The 12631-nt window shown below is 40.8% G+C and overlaps 2 protein-coding genes across 2 annotated transcripts in view; one reads left to right on the top strand and one right to left on the bottom strand.

The window, feature by feature from the left end:
• dock1 (dedicator of cytokinesis 1) overlaps positions 1 to 12631 on the bottom strand; it is a 184517-nt gene that overhangs the window by 92525 nt on the left and 79361 nt on the right. The gene's annotated exons all lie outside the window — the stretch shown is intronic.
• The window catches only part of LOC117543945 (inhibitory synaptic factor 2A), a 34849-nt gene that overhangs the window by 17628 nt on the left and 4590 nt on the right, over positions 1 to 12631 (top strand). The window contains exon 3 of the mRNA XM_034212623.1: positions 2870 to 2941. Within this exon, the coding sequence (XP_034068514.1) occupies positions 2870 to 2941 (72 nt within the window). The remainder of the gene's footprint in view (positions 1 to 2869; positions 2942 to 12631) is intronic.

Raw genomic sequence — 12631 nt, 5'->3', positions numbered from 1 at the left:
AAAAACAATGATTTATTTGAAGATTTTCAGTCTGGCTTTAGAACCCTTAGATTCAGCCCCTAGTTTTGCTGATATAGGCTTAGTTTGTCGGGGGACATCTTACTTCTTCCTTCTCTCTGTCTATACCTGTGTACTCTCATGTTCTGATTAACCCAGCTTCCCCAAATGTCTTTCTTTTTGGTGTCAATATACGCTGGGATCCGGAGTCATGGATGATCCTGCGGTCCTGTGTCCTGCATCGCGAGCCCTGGATCTTGAGTCGTGGCTGTGGTCCTGGATCATAGGTCCTGGATGGATAACCTCGTGGATTCATCTTCCTATTATATACACATGCATTTCCAAACATTTGGACTACCTATGTTGCAAATGTATTATCTTTTCAATGTACACACGGCATCTATTGCACGTCTGTCCGTCCTTGGAGAGGGATCCCTCCTCTGTTGCTCTCCCTGAGGTTTCTCCCATTTTTCCCTTTAAAACTGTGGGTTTTCTCCGGAAGTTTTTCCTTGTACGATGTGAGGGTCTAAGGACAGAGGGTGTCGTATTGTCATACTGATATTTTGTACAAACTGTGAAGTCCACTGAGACAAATGTAACATTTGTGATATTGGGCTATATAAATAAACATTGATTGATTGATTGATGTCCATATCGATCAAATCTAGCTGGAAGCTCCTGCTGGGTGCACTGTCCTGTGAGATACCGGGACCTGGCTCGAAACACTGGGGCCATTGCGTCATCGTTAGCAAGAAATGATCGTTATAGGGCGTAATCACGGAGCCGTTTGGCCCCCCAGAGCGTTTCGTCCGCAGATCTACCCACCTTGGAACCCGTTATCGTTATCGTTTTCTGCGTTTCCATGTCGGCCTCGTGTGTCTATCTGATAGAGAATTGTAGCAGATACGACAGTTATCGTCCTCGTGTGGCTGCAGCCTTAATGCCTTTGGACTCCCACCCACTCAATGACCTTTGGGAGGGCTCACCTAGTAGCACATGGGGGAGGTAGGGAGAATACATATACTGTTAATGGCATGGTTTTGGCTTCACTCTCTCCAGGGAGGCTTGCCAAAATGAGTTCTGCTCTTTTATTTTCTCTTATTAACTCAGTGTGAGAGAAAGGTGGGGAGGGATGGGAGAAGAAAAAGATCTAGACAGCGTGAGGACAAGAGATAGAGAGCATAAGGGTGAGTTAATCAAAGGAGCGAGTTGCCCGTGTAACCCATCGGAGTGTGGAGATGGCCTTGCACTGGCACTATTTCTGGTTATGGAAATCCCCTAAATGACAATGCTCCGAACTGCAAACTTCCCAATATCACTGCACTTATTATCTTGTCGGATTGTCTGAAATTGGCGACAGCTTTAAATAATAAAAAAAAGGGAGTATATCACTAAATGGAGTAGATTAGGAGAGTAAATATATGATAGCGGTTTAATTTTTGGTGAGCACCTTATGGGCTGAATCCCTGAGAAAGACTCAAAAATAGGGCTCTCCTACTACAACAATGATTAGGACGAGAATTAAGTGTTCATGTCAGCCCATAGACATCAACACAGAGGAGAATTCAGTGACTTTGAACTACCAGTCATTTTAGAAATGTCAGATTTTTGGTGAATCGGTTTATTAGAGCAAAGGCCTTACACTGGAACATCTTAAAACCTTGACAAAACAATGTTTCTTTTGAGTGTGCTTTTTGCTGCAACAAACCCAGCTTCACATATTTCATAACTGTCTTACAAAATGATTCAAGTAGTTTGTAATTAGCCTGGTAAAAAAATATGTCAAACTAAAAACGGCTTTGTTGGCATGAAACCTGGGTAAATATCAGCTACGACAGTTAAACTGGGTTTTCAAGACTACTTTCATAGATCATGATCATAAACAACAAACAGCAGAGCATCTCCTTCCAGTCCATGCCATTGATGGAGTAAGGCTACAGTACTTCCATATGTCGTTAATTATAAGAGGAAACTATGCTGTCAATCAATAGGCACATTTTCACACGATAATCCAATAAGAAAGCCATTGAACCTTTGAAGCATGAAACCAAGGAGTTCCATTCAGGGCCATCACCTGGTATTTAGCTGCCCCCTTGAGAAATGGGGATCTATAATGGGACCTTGGTTCATGACAATATTTCATCTCAGCAGCAACTGATAATAGAAAAATATAGGGACACACAGGATATAATAGGATATTGATGTTTTGAATGTGAATTCAGTGAATCAATATCTCAATTAAATTGCCAAAGGAGCTTCTGTTATAAGCAAAATTGTCAACATGTATCTGATAAGATTTTCGATGCTTTTTTTATATTTCAGATGATAAATGGTTATTGAAAATATGTAAGATGACTAAATGTATTACAACAGTATCTTGTTCAGAATGATTCAATTTCTTTAGTGCAAGTAAAAAAACATTGATATTAGGATAAGTAGTCATATTGGGTGTTGGGAAATTGTGTTCGTTTTCTTACATTTATATAGAAAATATATGTTGATTGATCAGTAACGAAAATAATCCTTAGCTGCAACCCGACCTATTTTTCTCATTATATCAGAACATTTGTAATGTAGGTGAATGGAAAAGTAACAATCCTGTTACACCTACTGCTTATAAACTCTTTCTTTGTACTACTTTGCCTTATCCGACCTCAAAATCAGTCAACCAGCGCTAATGGCCGACTCTGTGCTCTCTGTGCCCTGGCTGCTGGACAAGGGCCACTAAGGAGGGCAGCATGACTCCTCCTCACCCTCATTTACTCGGGTCCTGCTAACGAGGGGCGACAAACAAGATGAGAAAGGAAGGTGTGAGGGAGCAGCTTAACAAAGTCCTGTAATTACTCATTCACGACTCTTATCTTCCCCGCAGACTCTCCTATCGAACCGGACAGGACACGGCCAACTGCGACACATGCCGGAACAGCGCATGCATTATTTACAGGTGAGTGGCTATTCCTCTTCAAAGACACGATGATCCAAATGTGCCCTGTCCTTTCTCCTTGAGGGAAAGTGAACAGGTGGAAAAGGGATGTGGAGAGGAGCAGGGGATGCAAGACTAATGTGGATGCTGTTAATGAGCACATGGGGACGTGTGACATTTACACATTGCTTCCTCTCTCTATCTATGCATCAGATTCTCCCACACAGCTTCATTCACTGAAGGGTGTGAAGCAGGAATAGGGTTAGCTGGATTTAAATATAAGAGGGCACAAGGTTGAAAAGCAGAGAGGATACATGCAAGGGAATGAGTGAGCACAGAGCAGAAAGGTGAAATTAATTATCATCCGAGCATAATACAATACGTTGCCAAGCCAACTGAGTTACAGCATACTTTCAGTTTCAGTTCAATTGAGTTGACAACCAGTACAGGCGTGCGTCCAAAGTCATTAGTCTACCATGGTACACAGTACTATGAAAGTATGTGTGTGTGAGTTTGTGTAAATTGCTGCTATGGATTTGTGCATGAAAGACAAGAAATCAATGTAACAATTAGTCGGCAGCAGAAGATGAATTGCCATTTATTCCAGTATTGTGTTTCAATAGCTTTGAAGGAAAAAGTGAGATTTGGCTGTGAATTTAATCCCTTCCAGTTTCTGACAAGTTGTACATTTCAGCTCTCAGAATTAGTCATGAGAATTAGTCAATATAGTTTGTTATTTTACATTTTTTAACAAATAGCTGGTGAATCATAAAAAGCTTAATGAAATGTGGGGTAAGGGTTACCATTCCAAAATGCTGAAGTTTAACAGGTTTATTCTTTACTATGGTTACTATATTTGCTGAAATTTGAGTCATAGGCCAAAGTATTGGATGTTATCTGATCTAATTTAGCTTCTAGAGAAAGGTCAGTGGATCACCAAAGTCATTACAGAATATGACAGAATGTCCTTTTGGGACCTTGAATAACTGTACCACATCTCAGCAATCCATTATGAAGCTGTCAAGATAGTTCACTGTAGTTCACACCTGGAAACCTCATTGTGGCACAAGGAAAACATTTTACGGGACCAAAGTTAGTAGTACACTACCTCTGGGCATCATGAATGTCCTTCTAATCCATTCAAAAGTTGTTGAGCTATTGATTTAAGTTGTAAATTAACTGACAATGGCAACTATAGAGCCAGGTTACCAGGGAGGCTAGAAATCCATAAAAATAATCATATAACAAAACCTGCTTGTGCACATGCGTACTGATGGTGATTCCTTCCAGTCAGAAACAACAGAGAATTAAAGAGAGGGGATCAATACAATGGTTTTAGTGTATAAGTTCGCCTCAGTCGTCACTAAACCTCAAAATAGCCATGTATATCATGTTCTATTTGAGAGCAGGGTCAAAGGATAGATTTTTTTTATTGAGTGCACTGAGATTTGTGACAAACTGTAAAGTATTAACCCATCACTGTACGCTGTATGCAAGGGCAGGTTTGCCTTCACTAACTGTACGGAGGCTCAGTCACTGGTACATTTTTATATACAAAGCCATGTTAGGGAAACTTCCATCCTACATCCCTGATCTCACGGCGAATTGTAAGTGGCTACTGCCTGAGATCGCATGTTGTGGTTTTATTAAATGTGCCAACTGCTAGGACTGTCTTAGGGAACATAGCTTTTAGATGCGCAGCTCCTCTGTCTTGGAATAGTCTGCAAATTAAATGGAAACTGAGCAATCTGGTGCCACTAAATGTTTGTAACGCTCGGTTGGATGCTACTCAATCGGATGCCGTTGGTACCTGTTCATGTGGATAGTTATGTCAATTGTAATCCCTGTAATGATGCTGTATGATGTCCTTGTTTGTTGTTTTATGTTTTTATGTTTCATGTGGAACCTACTTGAGCAGGTCTCCCTTGAAAAAGAGATCAATGATCTCAAGGGATACACCTGGATAAATAAAGGTTTGAAATGAAATAGATGACATGGGACAGACTGCTGGGATGGGAGCTCAGCTGGTATTATAAATTAGTCAGCAGCATGTGTAATGGTAACTGTGTGATTTGGCCATGGGGAAGAGAAGGCCCTGCTCTCTGCGCTCTGGCTGCCAGAGCCTCACTGTGCCCGCCTCTGAGACTCTAGAGACGTTCACTAACCATCTTCCCGAGACTGTGAGAACAATCTGCAGCGTGATAACAAGTCTAAATATATGAGCAATTCCATTCTGAGGTTCTTTTTCTCAAGATTGTCTTGGCAGCTCAGCTTGTACCTGTACTTAAAACTGTAGTGTTGGGAAAGGTGCTTCAGTGATATATATTGCCATGACCTGTATTCCCAATGAGGGATTTCAATATGCAAAACACAGGCTGCAATAAAAGCTCTGATTAAGTGTGCCCATTTGAATATGAGCCAATCATTTATACGTGTCATCCATCTTATTAGGTTTTTTCCATAACTGCTCTTTTAAATCCCCAGAGAGAATCAGATTGAATGTTATTGAAAAAGGGGCACAGACAAAACCAGGTCAGATTTGGCCCTTGACTTAATGTGTGAACAAAGATAAAACTGAGGTAATGTTTTTTGGAGCCAAGGCAGAACGTATAAAAGTTAGCGCTGAGCTTCAGTCTGCAATGTTCAAAACAACAGATAAAGCCAGAAATCTAGGTGTAGTCATGGACTCTGACCTGAGTTTCAACAGTCACATTAAAACAGTTACTAAATCAGCCTACTATCACCTAAAGAACATATCTAGGATTAAAAGACTAATGTCACAGCAGGATTTGGAAAAACTTGTCCATGCTTTTATCTTCAGTAGACTCGACTACTGTAATGGTGTCTTCACAGGTCTCACTACAAAATCTATTAGAAAGCTGCAGCTGATTCAGAACCCTGCTGCTCGAGTCCTCACATAAGAAAGTGGATCACATCACTCCTGTTCTGAAGTCTTTACACTGGCTTCCTGTGTGTCAAAGAATAGATTTCAAAAATACTGCTGCTGGTTTATAAAGCTTTGAATGGTTTAGGCCCAAAATACACTTCTGACCTCCTGCTAAATTATGAACCATCCAGATCTCTCAGGTCTTCAGGGACTGGTCAGCTTTCTGTCCCCAGAGTCAGAACTAAACACGGTAAAGCAGCGTTCAGTTATTATGCTCCAAATATCTGGAACAAACTCCCAGAAACCTGCAGGTCCGCTGCAACTCTGACTACTTTTAAATCCAGCATAAAAACTTTTCTTTTTGTCGCTGTTTTTAATTGAACTATTTACATCTTAAACTGCACTGTAACTTTTATTCATGTATTTTTTCTTTTAATGTTTCTTTTATTATCTTTTCTTTTTAATGACTGATTTTAAATGCCATTTTCTTAATGTCTTTCGTTTTTTGTAAATCACTTTGAATTGCCTTGTGTTGAAAGGTGCTATATAAATAAACTTGCCTTGCCTTGCCTTGAACACACAATTGTCTTCAAAACAGCGCTTTACTATATCTCCACATTTTGCTTCCTAGATCTGCCACAATCAATTGATATGCTTCATCCACAGGAAGTGCACAAAAACAAAAACAGTACAAATCTCGCCAGCGCCTAGCAAGGTTTCAACTTGATACAGGGCAGAAATTCCTAAGTGAGATGTTTGAAATATATTAAATTGAACCAAGCCCTCCTTTAAAAGTCTGGCTTGGCATGGTAAATGATGTTGATTGGACACAGAATCAAAAATAACAGTTGTTTTCACACAGGCAGGAGGATTAAATGTCAATCTAATTACTTAGATCTCCATGAAAACAACCTCTCCGGAGCTGGAGGAGCACAGCATAGGAAGCAGAGCTGATAGAGAAACAAACACTGTATGTGGAAAGGAAAGCTGTCAGTTAGAGGGGTTTTTTCTGCGTTAATGTGTGTGCCATGGCCAAACCCCTAACTCCTGCATTTATGATGTAGCTGGTCTCATGACCGGAAAGGGCATGTACGTCTATAAATCATTTTAACTATCCAAGTTTGGAAGCAGCCATGCATTCTTCAACGTAATCAATTTGTCCAAGAGTTTATGGCATCATCTCAGAGCCCATCCTTAGCATAATAACTGTACCAGATCAATACGTTTCTGAAGGCGATAGGCATGGATTTCAAACAGAATACACAAGCTGCTGTTTTATGTTGTCCTCGTTTGGTCCCACTTTCCTCATTTTAAAACCATCTGGAACTTTCTTTTATCCTCTCTCTGTAACTTTCTCTCTCTACCTCACCGTTTGTCCTGAATACCTTATCTCCTCCAAACAGCTAACTGTGTGTTCAAATGAAATATTCAATGCTTAATACAACATACATGCCATTAAGACAGAATTGTTGAGGAAGGGACTAAAAGATTATTGTAATTAATTCCATCATTACAGGTGATGTGCTACTCAGAAAGGTGGGGAGAAATGTACAAATAAAGCAGTCTGGCAGTAAGCAAGACAGACAAACAGTGAGAGGCTGGGTGGGAAAAAATGAGATGGACAGGATAGAGCAGAAGCTGGGGATTTGAAAAGCATTCCACTTTATTTTACAACCCGAGGCATTAAGTCGTGAAGGGTCTTGATGCAGAAACCCTGTAATCCCATTTTCCTCACATTACATTTAAATGGACTAATGTGCAGATCAAACAGGAAGATAGATGTAAGTGAATGTGATTAAGGGAGGCGGTTGGGGGAGGTCCCCGACACTGGGAGTCATTGTTCACAAAGGACTATCACTGCAATTGTGTCATTAGCTTGCGATTAATTCAGCAACAGCTAATCATTCAACAACTATCTGATGATAACATAGTATTTAAATAACAGAGCGCAGTGCATCTAATATGATATTAAAAAGGAATGGGTATTTAATAAGGGGGAAATCTCCCATCTAGTGTGCAAGGCTATGAAAATCAATTAAGCGTGGCTAAAGGCTGAAGAGATGATTACATTAGAACATATGGAAATGACGGAGCAGCCAGCCTGTCCTCCTGACGCACGACTCTGCTGGGGGTGGACATCTCTTTTTGTGCAGGCATAATGATGTTTTCCAACATGGTGGCAAGCCGGTTTCCATAGCTACAAAAGTGATCTTCGGTAGGACAGTGTGAAGGGACGGCGAGGTTCGTCAGGGAGCGCACATTCACACCCGCGGAAGATAAGGCTAGAAAAAAAGCAGGCATGGTGAGAATGTGAAACAGGTAGACACCGAGAGGATGAAGGTGACGAGGAGAAATAAAGTCTTGCGGAGGTTTAAAGTGGGGTAAAGGCAGGGTTGGGTTGTAACGGAATACATGTAACAGCGTTACGTAATCAGAATACAAAAATCAAGTAACTGTATTCAGCTTGCGTTACATTTGAAAAACGAGTAATCTGATTACAGTTACTTTCGTAAACCTGAAGTGAATACATTTTGGATTACTTATTGGAATTATTGGTGGAAAGATTTCCTCACAACATTTAATATTCATTACTAAAGGTACAGCCGAATCATCAAAGCCCACAAAACCTATTACCGCCGCAGATCGCGGGTCCTCTCAGTGAAACAATAACAACGAAACATGGAGGAACAAAAGTCTGCGTTTAAATCGCGTGTGTGTGTGGTTAAAACACATCAGCCTGCGGTCGCTCTTTCTTTAGCCTTACTAATGATTATTTCTGAAGGTAAACACAGTGAAGGCGGTGCGTGAAAGGCGGTGCGTGAAAGGCGGGGCGTGAAAGGCACTGCGCGCTCGTCTTCTCAGAGGCTGAGTTAACCCTCCCGCTGCCTCCTGGTGCTGCAGAGATTTCATGAAGTGAAGGAGGTGTTCCTTCTATAAAGCAGCTGCGGGCAGCAGATACTGTGAGTCACAGACATGAATTCATAGATCAAGGCAGACTGGTGCACACACTCTCCTGTTTTGCCAATCCGGTGCTTAAACAAATATAGCTCTACACCCCTGGCCGACATGTCCTTAAAATGAAGTCCGAGTTTGACATTTGAATTCATGTCCTGCCAACACTGGCAGGACAGAAGGCGACACGCCCGTTCTAAGCCGTGTCCCTCACTCCTCACATCCCAAGCTGCATCCCCAAAAAGTGAATTATGTTGTTACATCGTTTCAGATGTGATGTTTCAGTTGTGCTCTTGATAAGCCATTAAAACAGTCAAAACACATTCAGTGTCCTTTTGCTTTTTGTGTCTCCTGTACACCAAAACATTCCCATCTGTGATGGAAAAAGAAAGTAATCTAAAAGTAATCCAAAAGTAATCTGATTACGTTACTTTTTTAAGACACGTAACTGTAACTGTATTCGGATTACTTTCAGAGCCATGTATTCAGTAATCAGTAACTGATTACATTTACAAAGTAACCCTCCCAACCCTGGGTAAAGGGCAGGTGAGAGGTGTGTGTGTGCGGATGAATGATTTGAGTTTTTCTTTTCTTGGACTTACACTTTCTTTCAGAGAGCAGGAACATGACGGGAAGAGAGTAGGAGTGAGTGAGAGGGATACAGAGCAAGAGAGGTTAAAGACCCACAAGGTCCAAAGTGTCTTCTTCAATTGGTTCCGCACCCACAACCCACTCTCGGCTGTGGGACATAAAGATGCCAACAATATTCACTTTTACTAACAACAAAAATAAAATCTAAATGTGGAGCACCACATCAGGAGGTGTTGATAACTCGGCCGCGTAGAAACGGATACATTTTTTATTAAAAGGCCTTTGGAGTACGTTTCAAAGATGAGATGATTATCTTTTCACTCTATTTTTCCCAAATGACATTATGCAGATTTTTTTCCTTTCAATGACATTTAAATTGTGCTGCTATGCTGCTCCCAAGACACATGCCACGTCACCTCGTCTTTGTAAAAATCTCCTGGCAGAAAGCTGCATATTTGATAAGAGTAGCACATTTAATTAGTAGCTCTAACAAAGATAACTCGGGGTAAGATGGAATAATAAGCTACCAGGACCACTGTGTTGAGAGCAGTGTGAATCTACTGGTTGTTCTAATATGTACACTGAGGATCTTCGATGGAGTGTGTTTATGGATTTAGTGTGAATTCAATACAGCTAATAAAAATAGAAAAAACAAAGATAGCATGTGAACTTGAAACTTGCTTATAATGTGTCATCACACACACCAGGAATCGAGATAAATGGTGTAAACGACGTGTCAGGTGAGGGATGTAAACATAAATAACTTCTCTACAACTGCACAAGCCGTGTTCATCTTAACCCCTTACAGTGACATTTCTTTATTTTAAGTACTAAAGAAACAACAAAAAGTAGTTTAAAGCCCTTCAGGTTATTCTTGTCGCGACTCATTTTCTTTTTTATTCGACCACATTGATATAATAGTTAATGTAATACATATAAGAGAAAATGTAGTGTAAAATGTGCCTTTTTGGTTGATAAGGATGCAAATGAACACAAATTCCCACTGCAAATAGACAAGTAATGCTTAAATAATGATATAATTACTGTAAAGTGTTATGCTTACACACACAACATGAACTGTACAATATATAGCAATTGAAGATGATCCGCTGGTTGTATCAATATGGTTAAATTGCTGTGTCCTTGCAAGGCGATAACCTGGAGCCGTGGATGCACAGCAACAACAGTATCGGCAGTATTAGGCTTACACTGCAGAGCGAGGAAAATCCTATCATTGTTATGGCGCGTTTCCACTGCAGCGGGTAGCTCGCTTTAAGCGCAGGGTTGCCAACTCTCACGCATCTGGCGTGTGACACACGCTTTCACTCTCAATCTCACGCTCTCACGCTGCCCAAACTATTCTCACGCCAAAAACAAGAATATCGAAGACTAGAAACGGTTTTGAAAACTTTTGTCACGTAGTGATCGTCTTCTCAATATATCTTTGATAATGTCTTCTGGCCAATCAGAATCAAGATAACAGCGTGGTGTTGTTGCAGTCCCGACGGAGAATACTTTTGCGGTAGTACATCTCTATATACATCGATACAACATTACGTGTTGATAGAAATCAACACCTAATGAAATAAGACCCCACGGTTTGATGATTGATAGGTGTGTGGCAGGCTTGGATTTTCGTCATTTTAGGGGCAAGGCCATTTGGCCTTTGGTGTCACACATTTTTTCAGGGCGGAAAGGCCACATGCCAGGGGACAAAGGCCATTGAGGGAAAAATTAGGATTTGGAGCTTACAAATAAATAACTTCACTTTCTAATGACAAAAAACAAATAACTTTTTTAATATCAATAATCGTATCATCATATAGGCCTATGCCTCCTTAGTATTACCGTATATAAAATGAAATACTTTACTTAATTTAATAATTAGTGTTTGGTATGTTTTCCATCTACTACTTCTCACAAAATTCAAAATTCACAAATCCGAAATGAAATCTAAAAATCAAAAATTCTATTAATATGTAACAAATATATTCCATTTCAGAGCAGAAGAAACAGCCTACAAGGGTCAAACTCTGCACATATATCATTCAGCAGTGCACAGTGAAGCTCCAACATCCAACTGTATGAACAAGCAATACTTTGAAATGCAAAAGTGTGTGTGTGTGTGTGTGTGTGTGTGTGTGTGTGTGTCTCTTTAATCAACTCCTCACAGATCCTCATATCTGTTCAGAAACTGGACAAAAGTTAAAGATGTACAAACCACAGACTGTCTGTGTCATGACGAATACAGTCGCTGCTTTAATTCTGTCTTTAGGACGTTGTTGTGAGTGTGGACGGAGCAGCTATAACGTTAGTTTAGCCTGATCGATCCAATCTCCATTCACAAAACACGCATTTTAAAAGGTTTTTCGCATGCCGTCTGTCTGCAGACTTGTCAAAGCATTAAAGCATGGTTTTTACTAACCGTTATCAGTATTTAGTTACTTCGGCATCATTTTGAAACGTGTATTACAATTAAATCACGATAAAATAGGTTAACTTGGTCGTAGTTGGTTTCCACCACAGTATTTACATGGAGATACGCCCCGCCCCCTCTCCAGCGCATCCCGTTTGAATGACAGGAGTAAACACAGCTGCGGTGAAACTCCAGCGGTTAGAGCAATGCGAGTATTCGCATCTCGTCCGTTGTGAACGCAGCATAATGCAGTTCAGAAACCACTGTTCTGACGCTTTTAAAGCAACTTTTAACAGTGCGAGGGGCCCAAAGGCCATGGTGGCCGTAGGACGTACAATTATCTGTGGGGCATAACGGCCAGACCGAGGGGCTACGACGGCCATGGCCGTCATGGCCGGCGTGAAAATCCCACCCTGGTGTGTGGGCTGTCTTTCATTTTGGCACACAGAACAATGGGGGCTATCCACCCTTATCCACAATGTAAAGTAATTCACGCAGCCTCTTCCCTCTTCTCTCTGTGAGGAGCAGCAGGTTCAGCTTTCAGAATAAAGTAACAAAAAAGGCATTCATTTTTTAAACATGTCGTGTAGTAATAGATTTATTTATTTTTTCTTCTCAACAGAGTAGCCTACCAGAATGTGTATTTTATGTTAGTATTTCAAAAAATCTCCTGGGGGAGACCCCCCTGCAGGGGTTGGGTTTTCAGCATGTCAACTCTTTCACCTGTGGAGAAATTGCAGGATTGGCTCCAGGTCGTCCTTTTTATTTACTACAAGACAAATGTGCCTTTTTATTTCATACAGTTCAATTTGGATTGAGACAGGGAAATAATCTAACCCTCACGCGTGGTGTTTCACTGTCAAGG

This window comes from Gymnodraco acuticeps, unplaced genomic scaffold, assembly GCF_902827175.1.
Source record: "Gymnodraco acuticeps unplaced genomic scaffold, fGymAcu1.1, whole genome shotgun sequence".
Lineage (NCBI taxonomy): Eukaryota > Metazoa > Chordata > Actinopteri > Perciformes > Bathydraconidae > Gymnodraco > Gymnodraco acuticeps.
Note: the sequence above shows the minus strand (reverse complement) of the source record. Positions and strands in the feature narration are given on the sequence as shown.